The sequence below is a fragment of the Hyperolius riggenbachi genome, chromosome 2 (assembly GCF_040937935.1).
Source record: "Hyperolius riggenbachi isolate aHypRig1 chromosome 2, aHypRig1.pri, whole genome shotgun sequence".
Classification (NCBI taxonomy): domain Eukaryota; kingdom Metazoa; phylum Chordata; class Amphibia; order Anura; family Hyperoliidae; genus Hyperolius; species Hyperolius riggenbachi.
Genome location: NC_090647.1, coordinates 549,061,007 through 549,073,416, shown reverse-complemented (window position 1 = coordinate 549,073,416; position 12,410 = coordinate 549,061,007). Strand labels below are relative to the sequence as shown.

General features: G+C 44.1%; 1 protein-coding gene across 8 annotated transcripts in view; it reads right to left on the bottom strand.

The window, feature by feature from the left end:
* The window catches only part of ILDR2 (immunoglobulin like domain containing receptor 2), a 364,041-nt gene that overhangs the window by 24,862 nt on the left and 326,769 nt on the right, over positions 1–12,410 (bottom strand). For 7 of the 8 annotated variants that reach the window (XM_068270840.1, XM_068270845.1, XM_068270838.1 and 4 more), the window contains one exon: positions 5,195–5,308. The exons of the other annotated variant lie outside the window; for it this stretch is intronic. In XM_068270840.1, coding sequence (XP_068126941.1) covers positions 5,195–5,308 — 114 coding nt within the window. The remainder of the gene's footprint in view (positions 1–5,194; positions 5,309–12,410) is intronic. 8 annotated transcript variants of the gene reach the window in all.

Sequence of the window (12,410 nt, the reverse complement as noted above, 5' to 3'; positions counted from 1 at the left end):
TAGTCAATTCTCCCTCGATTCGATAAAGTTCTATCGAACAGCAACACTGAGTAATATATGGCACATTTACTGACACTATGATAAAACTTCTGACAGAGTGGAGAGAACAGGGAAGGTTCATGTCCTACATGTTGATGTTTTTGCCATCATTTCCTGTGGCGTCAGCAGTAACAGGAAGTAAGGAGATATAGGGACACAAGCAAAGACGCACATCATTTTTGTCAGTGAGGAGTCAGCTCTATGGGTCTATATTGGGAAGATTTGGACAACTTCCTGTTCGGTCATTAAAGCTGGCAATTGAGCAGCAAAATAAAAATCCCTTCTCCACTCCATCTACCGTGAAAGTAAAAAGTTTTGCATAGCTCCCAACTGTCTCTCTTGGAGGGACAGTTCCTCTTTGAAAACCCAATCCCTCTTTCTCCCTCTTAGGGCTGGTGCACACCCAGAGCGCTTTTAAAAAACGCCATCGCTTTGAAAAGTGCTTGGCTAATGTATTTGAATGGGATGGAGCACACCAGAGTGATGAGCTTTTTCCCCAAATGCAAACACGGGTCCTGCAGCATTTTTGCTGATTTCTGAGGCGATTCAGCCTGCATGTTAAGTATAGGAAAGTGGAAAATCGCTCTGAAAAGCGCTAGATCAGAGTGATTTTCCAAGCGTTTTTGTAACAGAAGCTGTTCAGTTACAGCTCTACTGTAACAAAAAAAAAAATGCTACACCAAAACGCTCCAAAAATTGCTAGGCATGCTTAGAAAATCGCTAGGCACATACCTAGAAAAATCACTTCAAAAAGCGCTAAGGGCCCTTTTCCACTAGCAAGCGCTAGCGTACGCGCTGAACGCTAGCGATTGAGATGCAGCAAAACTAAAAAAAACTCCTGGCGATTTCCCGACATTTGCGATCGCGATTTTGCTATGCTATGCACTGCATAGCAAAATCGCTGCAAAAATCGTTCCGCGGCACGATCGCGATCAAGTAAAAAACTAATCGCGGTAGTGGAAATTACCTACCACGATTCCTATGTTAAAAAGCAAACTGTAGCGATTTTAAAATCACTAGCGGTTTGCGGTTAAGCAAGCGCAAACGCTGTAGTGGAAAAGGGCCCTTAGTGTTTGCGATTACTCTAGCACTTTTTGGTATGCACTTGCCCAAACAGAAATGATGTGCTCATCCGTATAAATGTATGTATTTAACCAGGGTTGTGGAGTCGGAGTTGGAGTCGAGGAGTCGGGGCAATTTTGGGCACCCGGAGTCGGAGTTGGAGTTTCATAAACTGAGGAGTCAGAGTCAGGAGTCGGTGTCGGATGATTTTTGTACAAAATCCACAGCCCTGTTAAATATTAGACTAAGGAGTCAGAGTCGAGGAGTCGGGGCCATTTTGGTTACCCGGAGTCGGAGTTGGAGTCGTGGTTTAATAAACTGAGGAGTCGGAGTATTTTTGTACCGACTCCACAGCCCTGTATTTAACTACTGAAAAATCTGTTTAATCTGCTCCAAACTTTAAAGGGACTCCGAGCAGTGCAGAAACTATGGAAAGATGCATATAGTTTTAAAGTTCTCTTTCTCCTCTTTCCAATGATATATAAACCATTGCGCAACGCATTTTAGTCTTTGCTATTTTTGCGATCGAAATTGCCGCGGCCGCGACTTCGATCGCGAAAATAGAGAAAACTAAAAGGCGTAGGGTGACGATTTAGGTGTCGTGGGAAAGAGGAGAAAGAGAGCTTTAAAATGATATCCAACTTTCCATAGTTACATTGTATTACATAGGGCGACTTTTTCCTAAAGTCAGCTGCTCCATTCAGCAGGAAAAAGTCGCCCTGTGTAATACAATATAACTATGGGAAGATGGATATCATTTTAAAGCTCTCTTTCTCCTCTTTCTGGCGACACCTAAATCGTCGCCCTACGCCTTTTAGTTTTCTCTATTTTCGCGATCGAAGTCGCGGCCACAGCAATTTCGATCGCGAAAATACCGAAAACTAAAAGGCGTAGGGTGGCGGTTTATATATCATTGGAAAGAGGAGAAAGAGAGCTTTAAAATGATATGCATCTTTCCATAGTTTCTGCACTGCTCGGAGTCCCTTTAATCTAAAGTCAACATAAAAATCAGTTTAACTTACCTGGGGCTTCTTGCAGCCTCCTGGAGTCATCCTGTGCCCACGACGTCCATCCAGGCCCCTCCAACAAGCAGCAACACAAAGCTGGCCGGCGAAGCGCCTGCTCGCTCCCACGCATAGCACTACCAGCAGAGGGAGCGCAGTCAGGGTGTACGCAGCTCAGCGCCACGCATGCACAGTAGCCGACAACTGACCAGCTTTGTAGGGGTCGCTGCTACTCAATGGAGGGATTCAGAAGGGTGGGGCAGGCACAGGATGACTCCAGGGGGCTGCAAGAAACCCCAGGTTAAAGGATACCCGAGGCGAAAATAAACTAATGAAATAAACGATTGTATCTATCTTCCTTCTCCTAAAAATTATTGTTTTTGCTCAATGACACATTCATTGAAGTATGCCAGAGCTAAAATCTATTAACTATTGACCCTCTTTATCTCTTTCCTGCTCTCAGAAGCCATTTTCTGCTAGTCAGGACTGAGTCAGCCACTTACATACCTGATGTTTAACTCTTTCAGGCAGAGAAAGAAAAAAAGGAACACAGCATAGTCATTTGTGTGCTAGGCACTGTACATACAGTGGGATGAGAAAGTTTGGGCAACCTTGTTAATCGTCATGATTTTCCTCTATAAATCGTTGGTTGTTACGATAAAAAATGTCAGTTATATCATATAGGAGACACACACAGTGATATTTGAGAAGTGAAATGAAGTTTATTGGATTTACAGAAAGTGAGCAATAATTGGTTAAATACATTATTGATCCCAAAACCTTTAGAACGAATTATTTAAACTCCAATTGGCTTGGTAAACTCAGTGACCCCTGACCTACATACACAGGTGAATCCAACTATAAAAAAGAGTATTTAAGGGGGTCAATTTTAAGTTTACCACCTCTTAATTTTATCTGAAGCGTAGCAACATGGGGGTCTCAAAACAACTCTCAAATGACCTGAAGACAAAGCTTGTTCACCATCATGGTTTAGGGCAGGGGTCCCTAAACTTTTTTAGTCAAGGGCCGGGTCAACATACTTTAGACTGCTGGGGGACCGGCGTGTACATAAAATGATGTAGAAAAACCTTGCATTGAACCTAGGTAGTGTAAACAGCGCCTGAAACACAATCCCCCACACGCAAAGCAATCAGTGTTCAAAATACATACTGTATTTTCATAAGTCCCCCCAAAACAACCCCCTTTCCCCAGTAATTGCAAGGACTGCAAATTATCCACCCCTACACATGCGTGCGCACACAAACTGCTTTTATATTACCTCTAACTACCCCACCACCACTACCACAATGTTTTTGCGCACCAGACAGTGAAGCATACCCAGGTGACAACTTGCCACACAATTGGACAGCAATGCCACCTAATGCGGAATTGGATTGGAAGTCAGCGAATTCCTTCTTGCTGGCTTCCATGTGGAAACGTGATGCCAGCACTGCTGCCGCATCTATAAGTAATACATTTTGTGTGTGGAGGGCTGTTAAAACAGCCTCCAGGGACCGCATTTGGCCCACGGGCCTTAGTTTGAGGATCACTGGTTTAGGGAAAGGATACAGAAAGCTGTCTCAGAGCTGTCTGTTTCTACAGTTAGGAACATATTGAGGAAATGGAAGACCACAGGCTCAGTTCAAGATAAGGCTCGAAGTGGCAGACCAAGAAAAATCTCGGATAAACAAAATCGACGAATGGTGAGAAAAGTCAGAGTCAACTCACAGACCAGCACCAAAGACCTACAACATCATCTTGCTGCAGATGGAGTCACTGTGCATCGTTCAACCATTCATCACACTTTACACAAGGAGATGCTGTATGTGAGAGTGATGCAGAAGAAGCCTTTTCTTCTCCCACTGCAAAAACAGAGTTGCTTGAGGTAAGCTAAAGCACATTTGGACAAGCCAGCTTCATTTTGGAATAAGGTGCTGTGGACTGATGAAACTAAAATGGAGTTATTTTGGCATAAAAAGGGGTGTTATGCATGGAGGAAAAAAAACACAGCATTCCAAGAAAAACACCTGCTACCTGCGGTAAAATATGGTGGTGGTTCCATCATGCTGTGTTGCTGTGTGGTCTGTGCAGGGACTGGGAATCTTGTCAAAGTTGAGGGACACATGGATTCCACTCAGTATCAGCAGATTCTGGAGACCAATGTCCAGGAATCAGAAACAAAGCGGAAGCTGCTCCAGTGCTGGATCTCTCAACAAGACAACGACCCTAAACATTGCTTACAATCCACTAAGGCATTCATGCAGAGGAACAAGTACAACGTTCTGGAATGGCCATCTCAGTCCCCAGACCTGAATATAATTGAAAATCTGTGGTGTGAGATAAAGAGAGCTGGCCATGCTCGGAAGCCATCAAACCTGAATGAACTAGAGATGTTTTGTAAAGAGGAATGGTCCAAAATACCTTCAACCAGAATCCAGGCTCTCATTGGATCCTACAGGAAGTGTTTAGAGGCTGTAATTTCTGCAAAAGGAGGATCTACTAAATATTGATTTCATTTACTTTTTGTGGCTCCCAAATTTATGCACCTGCCTAATTCTGCTTAAACAATTATTGCACACTTTCTGTAAATCAAATAAACTTAATTTCACTTCTTAAATATCACTGTGTGTGTCTCCTATATGATACATTTAACTAACATTTTTTTTATCATAACAACCAACGATTTATACAGGAAAATCATGACGATTAACAAGGTTGCCCAAACTTTCGCATCCTACTGTGCACATGTCTATCTCATCATGTCACCTCGGGGTATCCTTTAAGGTGATTTTTTAATGTCGAATTAAGTAACCCTTTAATTTCAAATGTTAATATGAAGGGAAAGTAGTGATGATAGAGAGGATCAGTGTGTTTTGAATTTGTGAATCGTGTGAATTGAATTTTGCTTACGAATTTTCAGCGATATTTGTGGCTATGGGTGTGATGGGGGCGTGATTAGGGTGTGGCATGGGTGTGTCTTAGTGTCGCTCTTTCTCATCTCAGAAAGTTGGGAGGTATGGCTTTGGATGAAGCTGTGAGGCCATTGGCTGAGATCAGTCCCGCTATTGGCGCTCTATAAGGATACTTACATCTCTCTCGCATCCGCCGGGCCGGATCAAACTGGGCCAACTCCTTCTCTACATAATACAGAACCTTCATGGAATCTCGCTCCTTGTCGGCTTGGATGCGGTATCCTTTACGCACTGCGGAGACAATGAACTGAATTATTATATCTGTGAAAGTGGGTCTGAAGTTAGGCTGCACTGGGACAGCTTAAAGAGGATGTGCCATAAAAAAGTCCCCTGAGGGGTACTTTCCTCTGGACCCTAATAAGGCTTCCCCCATTCTGGATTCAGAGCTGGCAGCCCCCGAACAGCGGCGATGTAAATATTTATCTTTCTTGTTCCATCGGGTCTGCTCTACTGCGCAGGCGACTCACACCTGCACAGTAGAGTGGACCCGATCAGACTTGGCTATTCCAGCAGAGCCTATCAGAAAGCCGTTACTGCGTCTGCACAGGAGCGCAGAAGGTGAATACTGCAGGCACTACTGCACCTGCACCACAGCCAACAAGCTTGTGGGCAGATTTTTTTCGGGGGTGGCCAGGGCTGGATCCCAGAGGGAGTAGAGGACAGAGGTTCCCTCCTCCTGAGTTAAAGTGAACCAGAGACGAAGCACCCTCATGTATTTTACCATATATATCAGTGGGAACATTAGAGAAAACACCTACCCTGTTCTCTGTTTCATCCTTCACTGCTCAGTCTGCCTTCTCTGATGTCTTTTCAAGCCCAAGCCTACCCCCTTTCTGGCTCTGCTATAATGACTCAGCTATAATGATTTCTGAGCAAAGCCAGACTGAATGCTCAGTCGGGGATTTAATCAGGGCTGGTAACAAGCGAACTGAGCAGTGAAGGATGAAACAGAGAGCAGGGTAGGCGTTTTCCCTAATGCTCCCACTGATATATATGGTAGAATACGAGGGTGCTTCGTCTCTGGTTCACTTTAAGTACCCCCAGGGGCACTTTTTTTGTTACAGATCCTCTTTAAAGTTGTGTATACACTTGCTGTTGTCCAAAACACATTTTAAAACACATCTGTAGTGAGAGGGATATGGAGGCTGACATATGCATTTCCTTTTAAAGGATGCACATTGCCTGGCTGTCCTGCTGGTTACTTTTAGCCACAGGCCCTGAACAAGCATGCAGATCAGATGTTTCTGACTGGTTTGCATAGGCTTAAAGGGAATCTAAAGAGAGGCTTCCATACTTATTTCCTTTTAAGTATACTAGTTGCCTGGCTATCCTGCTGATCTCTTAGGCTGCAATAGTGCCTGAATCTCACATCTGGAACAAGCATGCAGGTAATCCAGTCAGACTTCAGTCAGAGACACTTGATCTGCAGCGTGCTTGTTCATGGTGTATACGTAAAAGCAGTAGAAGATCTGCAGGACAGCCAGGCGATATGCATTGTTTAGAAGGAAATAAATATGGCAGTCGTTTTAGGTTTCCTTTAATTTAAATACTTACCTCGAGAGGGGGATCTGGATCCTAAAGAGGCTTCCTCTATTCTTCTCAGCTGGGCTGATCTAGCACTGGAACCCCCAAAGAGTGGCCTCTCTGTGTTCCTGCAGTAGCCCCGCCCTGTTTGGGCTCAGGTGAGAGTGGGTTACTGCGCAGGTGGCTTGTGCATCCGCACTAGCATAGGCCTGATCCGGCCTGGCTTTCTCCTAAGAAAGCCTTGTTGGTCACTTTTCAAGGGTTCCTGCGGTGGAACGGGCCTGCAGGGGAGGATGGAGGAAACCTCTTTAGACCCAGAGGTCTCTCCTTCCCAAGCCGAGTACCCCATAGGGGCACTTTTTCCCTTCAGGTACACTTAAAGTCTGACTGTAGATGAATTAGCTGCATGCTTGTTTCAGGCGTATGAGTCAGACACTGCTGCAGCCAAATAGATCAGCAGGACGCCAGGCAACTGGTATTCTTTAAATGGAAATAAATATGGCAGCTTACCATACCCCCTCACCTCAGGTGTCCTTGACAGTCATACCGCTTGTCTTCCGGCACAGCAATGTGCTCTGTTTTAGGGTGGGTGAGAAGATGAGAAAATGGCGCCCTGCTGTGGGAAACTCAAAGCAAGTTACAGGTGTCACGAGACACCTGTAAAGACATTTAATTTTCATCCAAGACAATCAAGAAGTTTCATTGTGGATGAGGAAAATGTAAAATGTATACAAAGCTTTACCGAGATCCCTCCCATTCCCCCTACTCCCTTCCTTCCAGGCTGCCTCACACCTGGTGTGTCCTCGTGTGTGCACAGGAAATGACATCATCCTATATGGCACATGGGGAATGTACTGGACTGCCAGGAACCTCTGGATCCCAATGCAGAGAACTGGAGGGGGGATACATATAGCACCGCCCCTGCATGAGTTGGGTGCACAGGAAATGACATCATCCTATATGGCACATGGGGAATGTACTGGACTGCCAGGAACTTCTAGCTCCAAATGCAGAGAACTGGAGGGTGGGATACATATAGCACCGCCCCTGCATGAGTTGGGCACACAGGAGTTGCTGATAGTAAAAATATTGATAATCTGAACAACATCTACAGTATAGTCCTGGTTATTCGGGCCTCAACTAACCAGCAGTCTCAACCAATCAGCACAAATCACCGTGCTCACAGTGGTGAAGGCTAAATTCTTAGGCTGTACTTCCAGTTACTGTATTTTAACATTTAATGCAGAGTTCATGGTATGAATATACTGTAGAGTGGTGTATAGTACTACTGTATATTAGCTTGGCCTTTTTTTAACACTGAGTCTCAAGAAAGCAGAAAGCACACTTATCTGGCATCAGCCGATCCCCGTCAGTGCTGGACAACTGCAACGCTCCTGTATTTTACTGCAGACAAACCTGGTGCCCATTCTTACCTGAACCCTCCCCCTAGTGCCTAAAACAAACCCCCTTGACCTTATGGCTAACACTAATCCCCCTCCTAGTGCCTAAAACAATCCTCCCCAATCTACTGTCTAAAACTAACCCTTCCCTGACAATGTCTAAAACGAATCTTCCCTCCTAGTGCCTAAAACTAACCACCCACCTAACACCTAAAACTAATCCTCCTTCATAGTGCCTAACACTAACTCCCCACCTAATGCCTAAAACTAATCCCCCCTCCTAGTGCTTAAAACACCCCCTCTTAGTGCCTAAAACTAATCCTTCCTAGTGCCTAAAAGTAACCCCCACCTAATGCCTAAAACACCCCCCTTTAAGTGGCTAAAACTAACCTCCCACCTAATGCCTAAAATTAATCCCCCCTCCTAGTGCCTAAAACAAATCCCCCCCTCCTAATGCCTAAAACAAATCCCCCCTCCTAGTGCCTAAAACAAATCCCCCCCTCCTAATGCCTAAAACAAATCCCCCCTCCTAGTGCCTAAAACAAATCCCCCCCTCCTAATGCCTAAAACAAATCCCCCCCTCCTAATGCCTAAAACAAATCCCCCCTCCTAGTGCCTAAAATTAATCCCCCCTCCTAGTGCCTAAAACAAATCCCCCCTCCTAATGCCTAAAACAAATCCCCCCTCCTAGTGCCTAAAACAAATCCCCCCTCCTAGTGCCTAAAACAAATCCCCCCTCCTAGTGCCTAAAACAAATCCCCCCTCCTAGTGCCTAAAACAAATCCCCCCTCCTAGTGCCTAAAATTAATCCCCCCTCCTAGTGCCTAAAACAAATCCCCCCCTCCTAATGCCTAAAACAAATCCCCCCTCCTAGTGCCTAAAACAAATCCCCCCTCCTAGTGCCTAAAACAAATCCCCCCTCCTAGTGCCTAAAACAAATCCCCCTCCTAGTGCCTAAAACAAATCCCCCCTCCTAGTGCCTAAAACAAATCCCCCCCTCCTAATGCCTAAAACAAATCCCCCCTCCTAGTGCCTAAAACAAATCCCCCCCTCCTAGTGCCTAAAACAAATCCCCCCCTCCTAGTGCCTAAAACAAATCCCCCTCCTAGTGCCTAAAACAAATCCCCCCTCCTAGTGCCTAAAACAAATCCCCCCCTCCTAGTGCCTAAAACAAATCCCCCCTCCTAGTGCCTAAAACAAATCCCCCCTCCTAGTGCCTAAAACAAATCCCCCCTCCTAGTGCCTAAAACAAATCCCCCCTCCTAGTGCCTAAAACAAATCCCCCCTCCTAGTGCCTAAAACAAATCCCCCATCCTAGTGCCTAAAACAAATCCCCCCTCCTAGTGCCTAAAACAAATCCCCCCTCCTAGTGCCTAAAACAAATCCCCCCTCCTAGTGCCTAAAACGAACCCCCCATCTAATGCCTAAAACTAACTCTTTTTTTTAACCTAATGCTCAAAACTAATCCCTCCTCCTAGTGCCTAAAACAAATCCCCCCTCCTAATGCCTAAAACTAACGCTGCCCAATCTAATGCTCATAACTCTGTCGCCCTCTAGAAAGTATTCGATCAGCTACTTATGTAGTCAGTTGGTTACTACTCCCGCATCAGGCGCCAAACTCACCACCTGGGTGTCCAAATACAGATACTCAGCATTGGCATCAATAAGAGGACTACAGAGCCGTGTGGCTTTCAAAGTCAGCGTGATACAGAATGAATCACTACCATTATGTTTGCAGGAAGAAGGACTCTCACAGACCCTAAACTTAGCAGTGTTCAGTTATTGAAGTTCGCCTCCCAATTAAGTCAATTGGGTCCACCGCGAACTGCTGGTTGGCGAACATTTATCTGTCCATCCCTTACACTGGCACCGCTTCTGGGACGCAGATGAGCAAATTTGGCAAATATCTCCAGTTAGTTTCGCCTACCAGTAACAACTTCCACAGTGAGTATCACAAGTGTTCTATAGGTGAGAAAACGTTCTGTTGCACATTTTGGAGAAGACCAAGCACTGAGCTGGTCGAAGAGTTTGGTGATATCCCTAATGATCGTTAATTAGGCGGCACAGAGACTAACTAGAATCCCAGGTTTAACCACTTTACCCCAAAGTGTTTTTACCCTAAGGGACCTTTTACACTTAAAGAGAAACTCCAACCTAGAATTGAACTTTATCCCAATCAGTAGCTGATACCCCTTTTACATGAGAAAAATAATGCTTTTCACAAACAGACCATCAGGGGGCGCTGTATGACTGATTTTGTGCTGAAACCCCTCCCACAAGAAGCTCTGGGACCGCGGTACTCTGGGCAAACTGCCACAATGTAACAAGGTTCACAGACAGGAAATAGCTGTTTACAGCTGTCTCTAACAGCCAAAACAGCTAGGAGCAGCTACATAACCTGCCCACAGTAACAATGTCACCATGTAATAAATGTCAGAATGTAAATCGGGGAGAGGAAAGATTTTACAATGAGCAAACACTGACTAAATCATTTATACATAATTATGGTAAAAATGAAGCACTTTTTTTACTACATGATTTTCATTGGAGTTCCTCTTTAAGTTAAAAGTTAAAACTGAAAGAAAACTGATTTTCAAAGTAATGCCCATGCTTTCCTATGGCACCTTTCACACTTAACGCGTTTTAACTGAAATCTTTGTCACAATGCACTGCTATGGAAAAAACGCGTACTAACGCACACTAACGCACACCAACTGATTAGGTGTAAAAGGGGCCTAACAGACAAGAGCGATTTTCACCTTTCAACGCTCATCCCTTTCATTTGCCAACAGCTTAATCACTACTAATCACAATGAAATACTGCAATTACTTTATTTTCTATGCATTTTAAAGGGAAAAACAAGGAAAAATAAAAAAATACACTATTTCTCCAATTTCATCCCCTATAGTTTAAATATAAACACTGCTACTGTGCACAAAACCCACACATTTTATCTGCCTATTTGTCCTGGTTATCATAAGATTTGAATGATGTCCCTAGTACAAAGTATGGTGACAATATAGTATTTGGAAATAAAGGTGTATTTTTTCTGGGGTTTTTTCCTCACTTGAACAGGGCTAGTAGACAGGCTGCTGCACTCACGTATGTGACCCATATGGGAGCAGGGAAGTTGAAGCCAAAGTGTCCAGAGAGTCCAAAGAAATCCCGCTACACCAGATGGTGGGATGTATCAAAACGACCTTTATTTGTAATCCAACAATGTTGCAATAAAAGCTCACGCGTATCGGAGCAACAGCTCCTTAATCATAGCTTACAAAAAACAGACATTACACAGCTTATATAGGTGAAAGAAGACACACCCATAGGTGTCGACTAAATATTTAAAGAGACATGGTTAAAATTGGTGTAGACCAGTACAATACACCCTATAATAAAAGCATATACAATAAATGTCATTTAAAAACATAGCATCAACCATCACATAGTAGCAGTAATGTGCAGATCAGAGAGGATAAGGGAAAGGGCAAAAGCGATAATAAAAGGAAGGGGAAGGGGGGCTATGGAGGAAAGGGGGGCGGGGAGAAGAAGGATTGTCATGGCTAAAGGAGGTAGTGCATGGTCACATGTGCAAACCCATCATATATATAAACACATGAAGATGTCCATATGTATACCTACAGGCTAAGCTGGTCACTGGAAAATGTTAAACACTATATGGAGACCCGCTTAAAACCCAAACCAGAATGAGCATACATCACTATTCTTTAAACATTATATATCGTGCTCAAATCTAGTCTAGAATTCAAACCTAAGGGTAAGCGGGTCCCCAATTTCCAAATCCAGTATGCTTCTCTTTTCAACAATATCCTATTAATATCCCCACCCCTCACAGAACCCACAACCCTCTCTACACCTTGAAACTTGAAACTGGACATGTCCCCAGAATGGACTTGTAGAAAATGTTTGGAGACGCTGGAGATTTTAGTGATATAAGACTTATCCCTCATGCACCTACCCGCACCATTGTAGTGCTCAGATATTCTTTGTCGCAAAGGGCGGGTGGTGCAACCAACATATTGGACCTTGCATGTCTGACACGAGATTAAATAAACAACATTACATGTCTGGCAGTTAATATATTGTTTCATATCATGAGTGGTAGATTTAGAATAAGAAACAATTTCTCGAGTCTGATTGTGAAAGCCACAGTATCTACATGTATTGTACCCACATTTGTAGGAACCCTTATAAGTTAGCCAAGTTGGAGTTTGTTTGGCTTTGCTGCAATACAAGCTCGGTGAGAGACTTGCGGCAAGGGTGGGAGCACGTCTTGAGGAGAAGCCGCATCCCTCCATTAATGCCCTATGTAATTTTGGGTCTGCATGCAGGACAGGCAAGTATTTTTTAATAGTATTGACAATTAAATTGTATTCTAGACTGTAAGAGG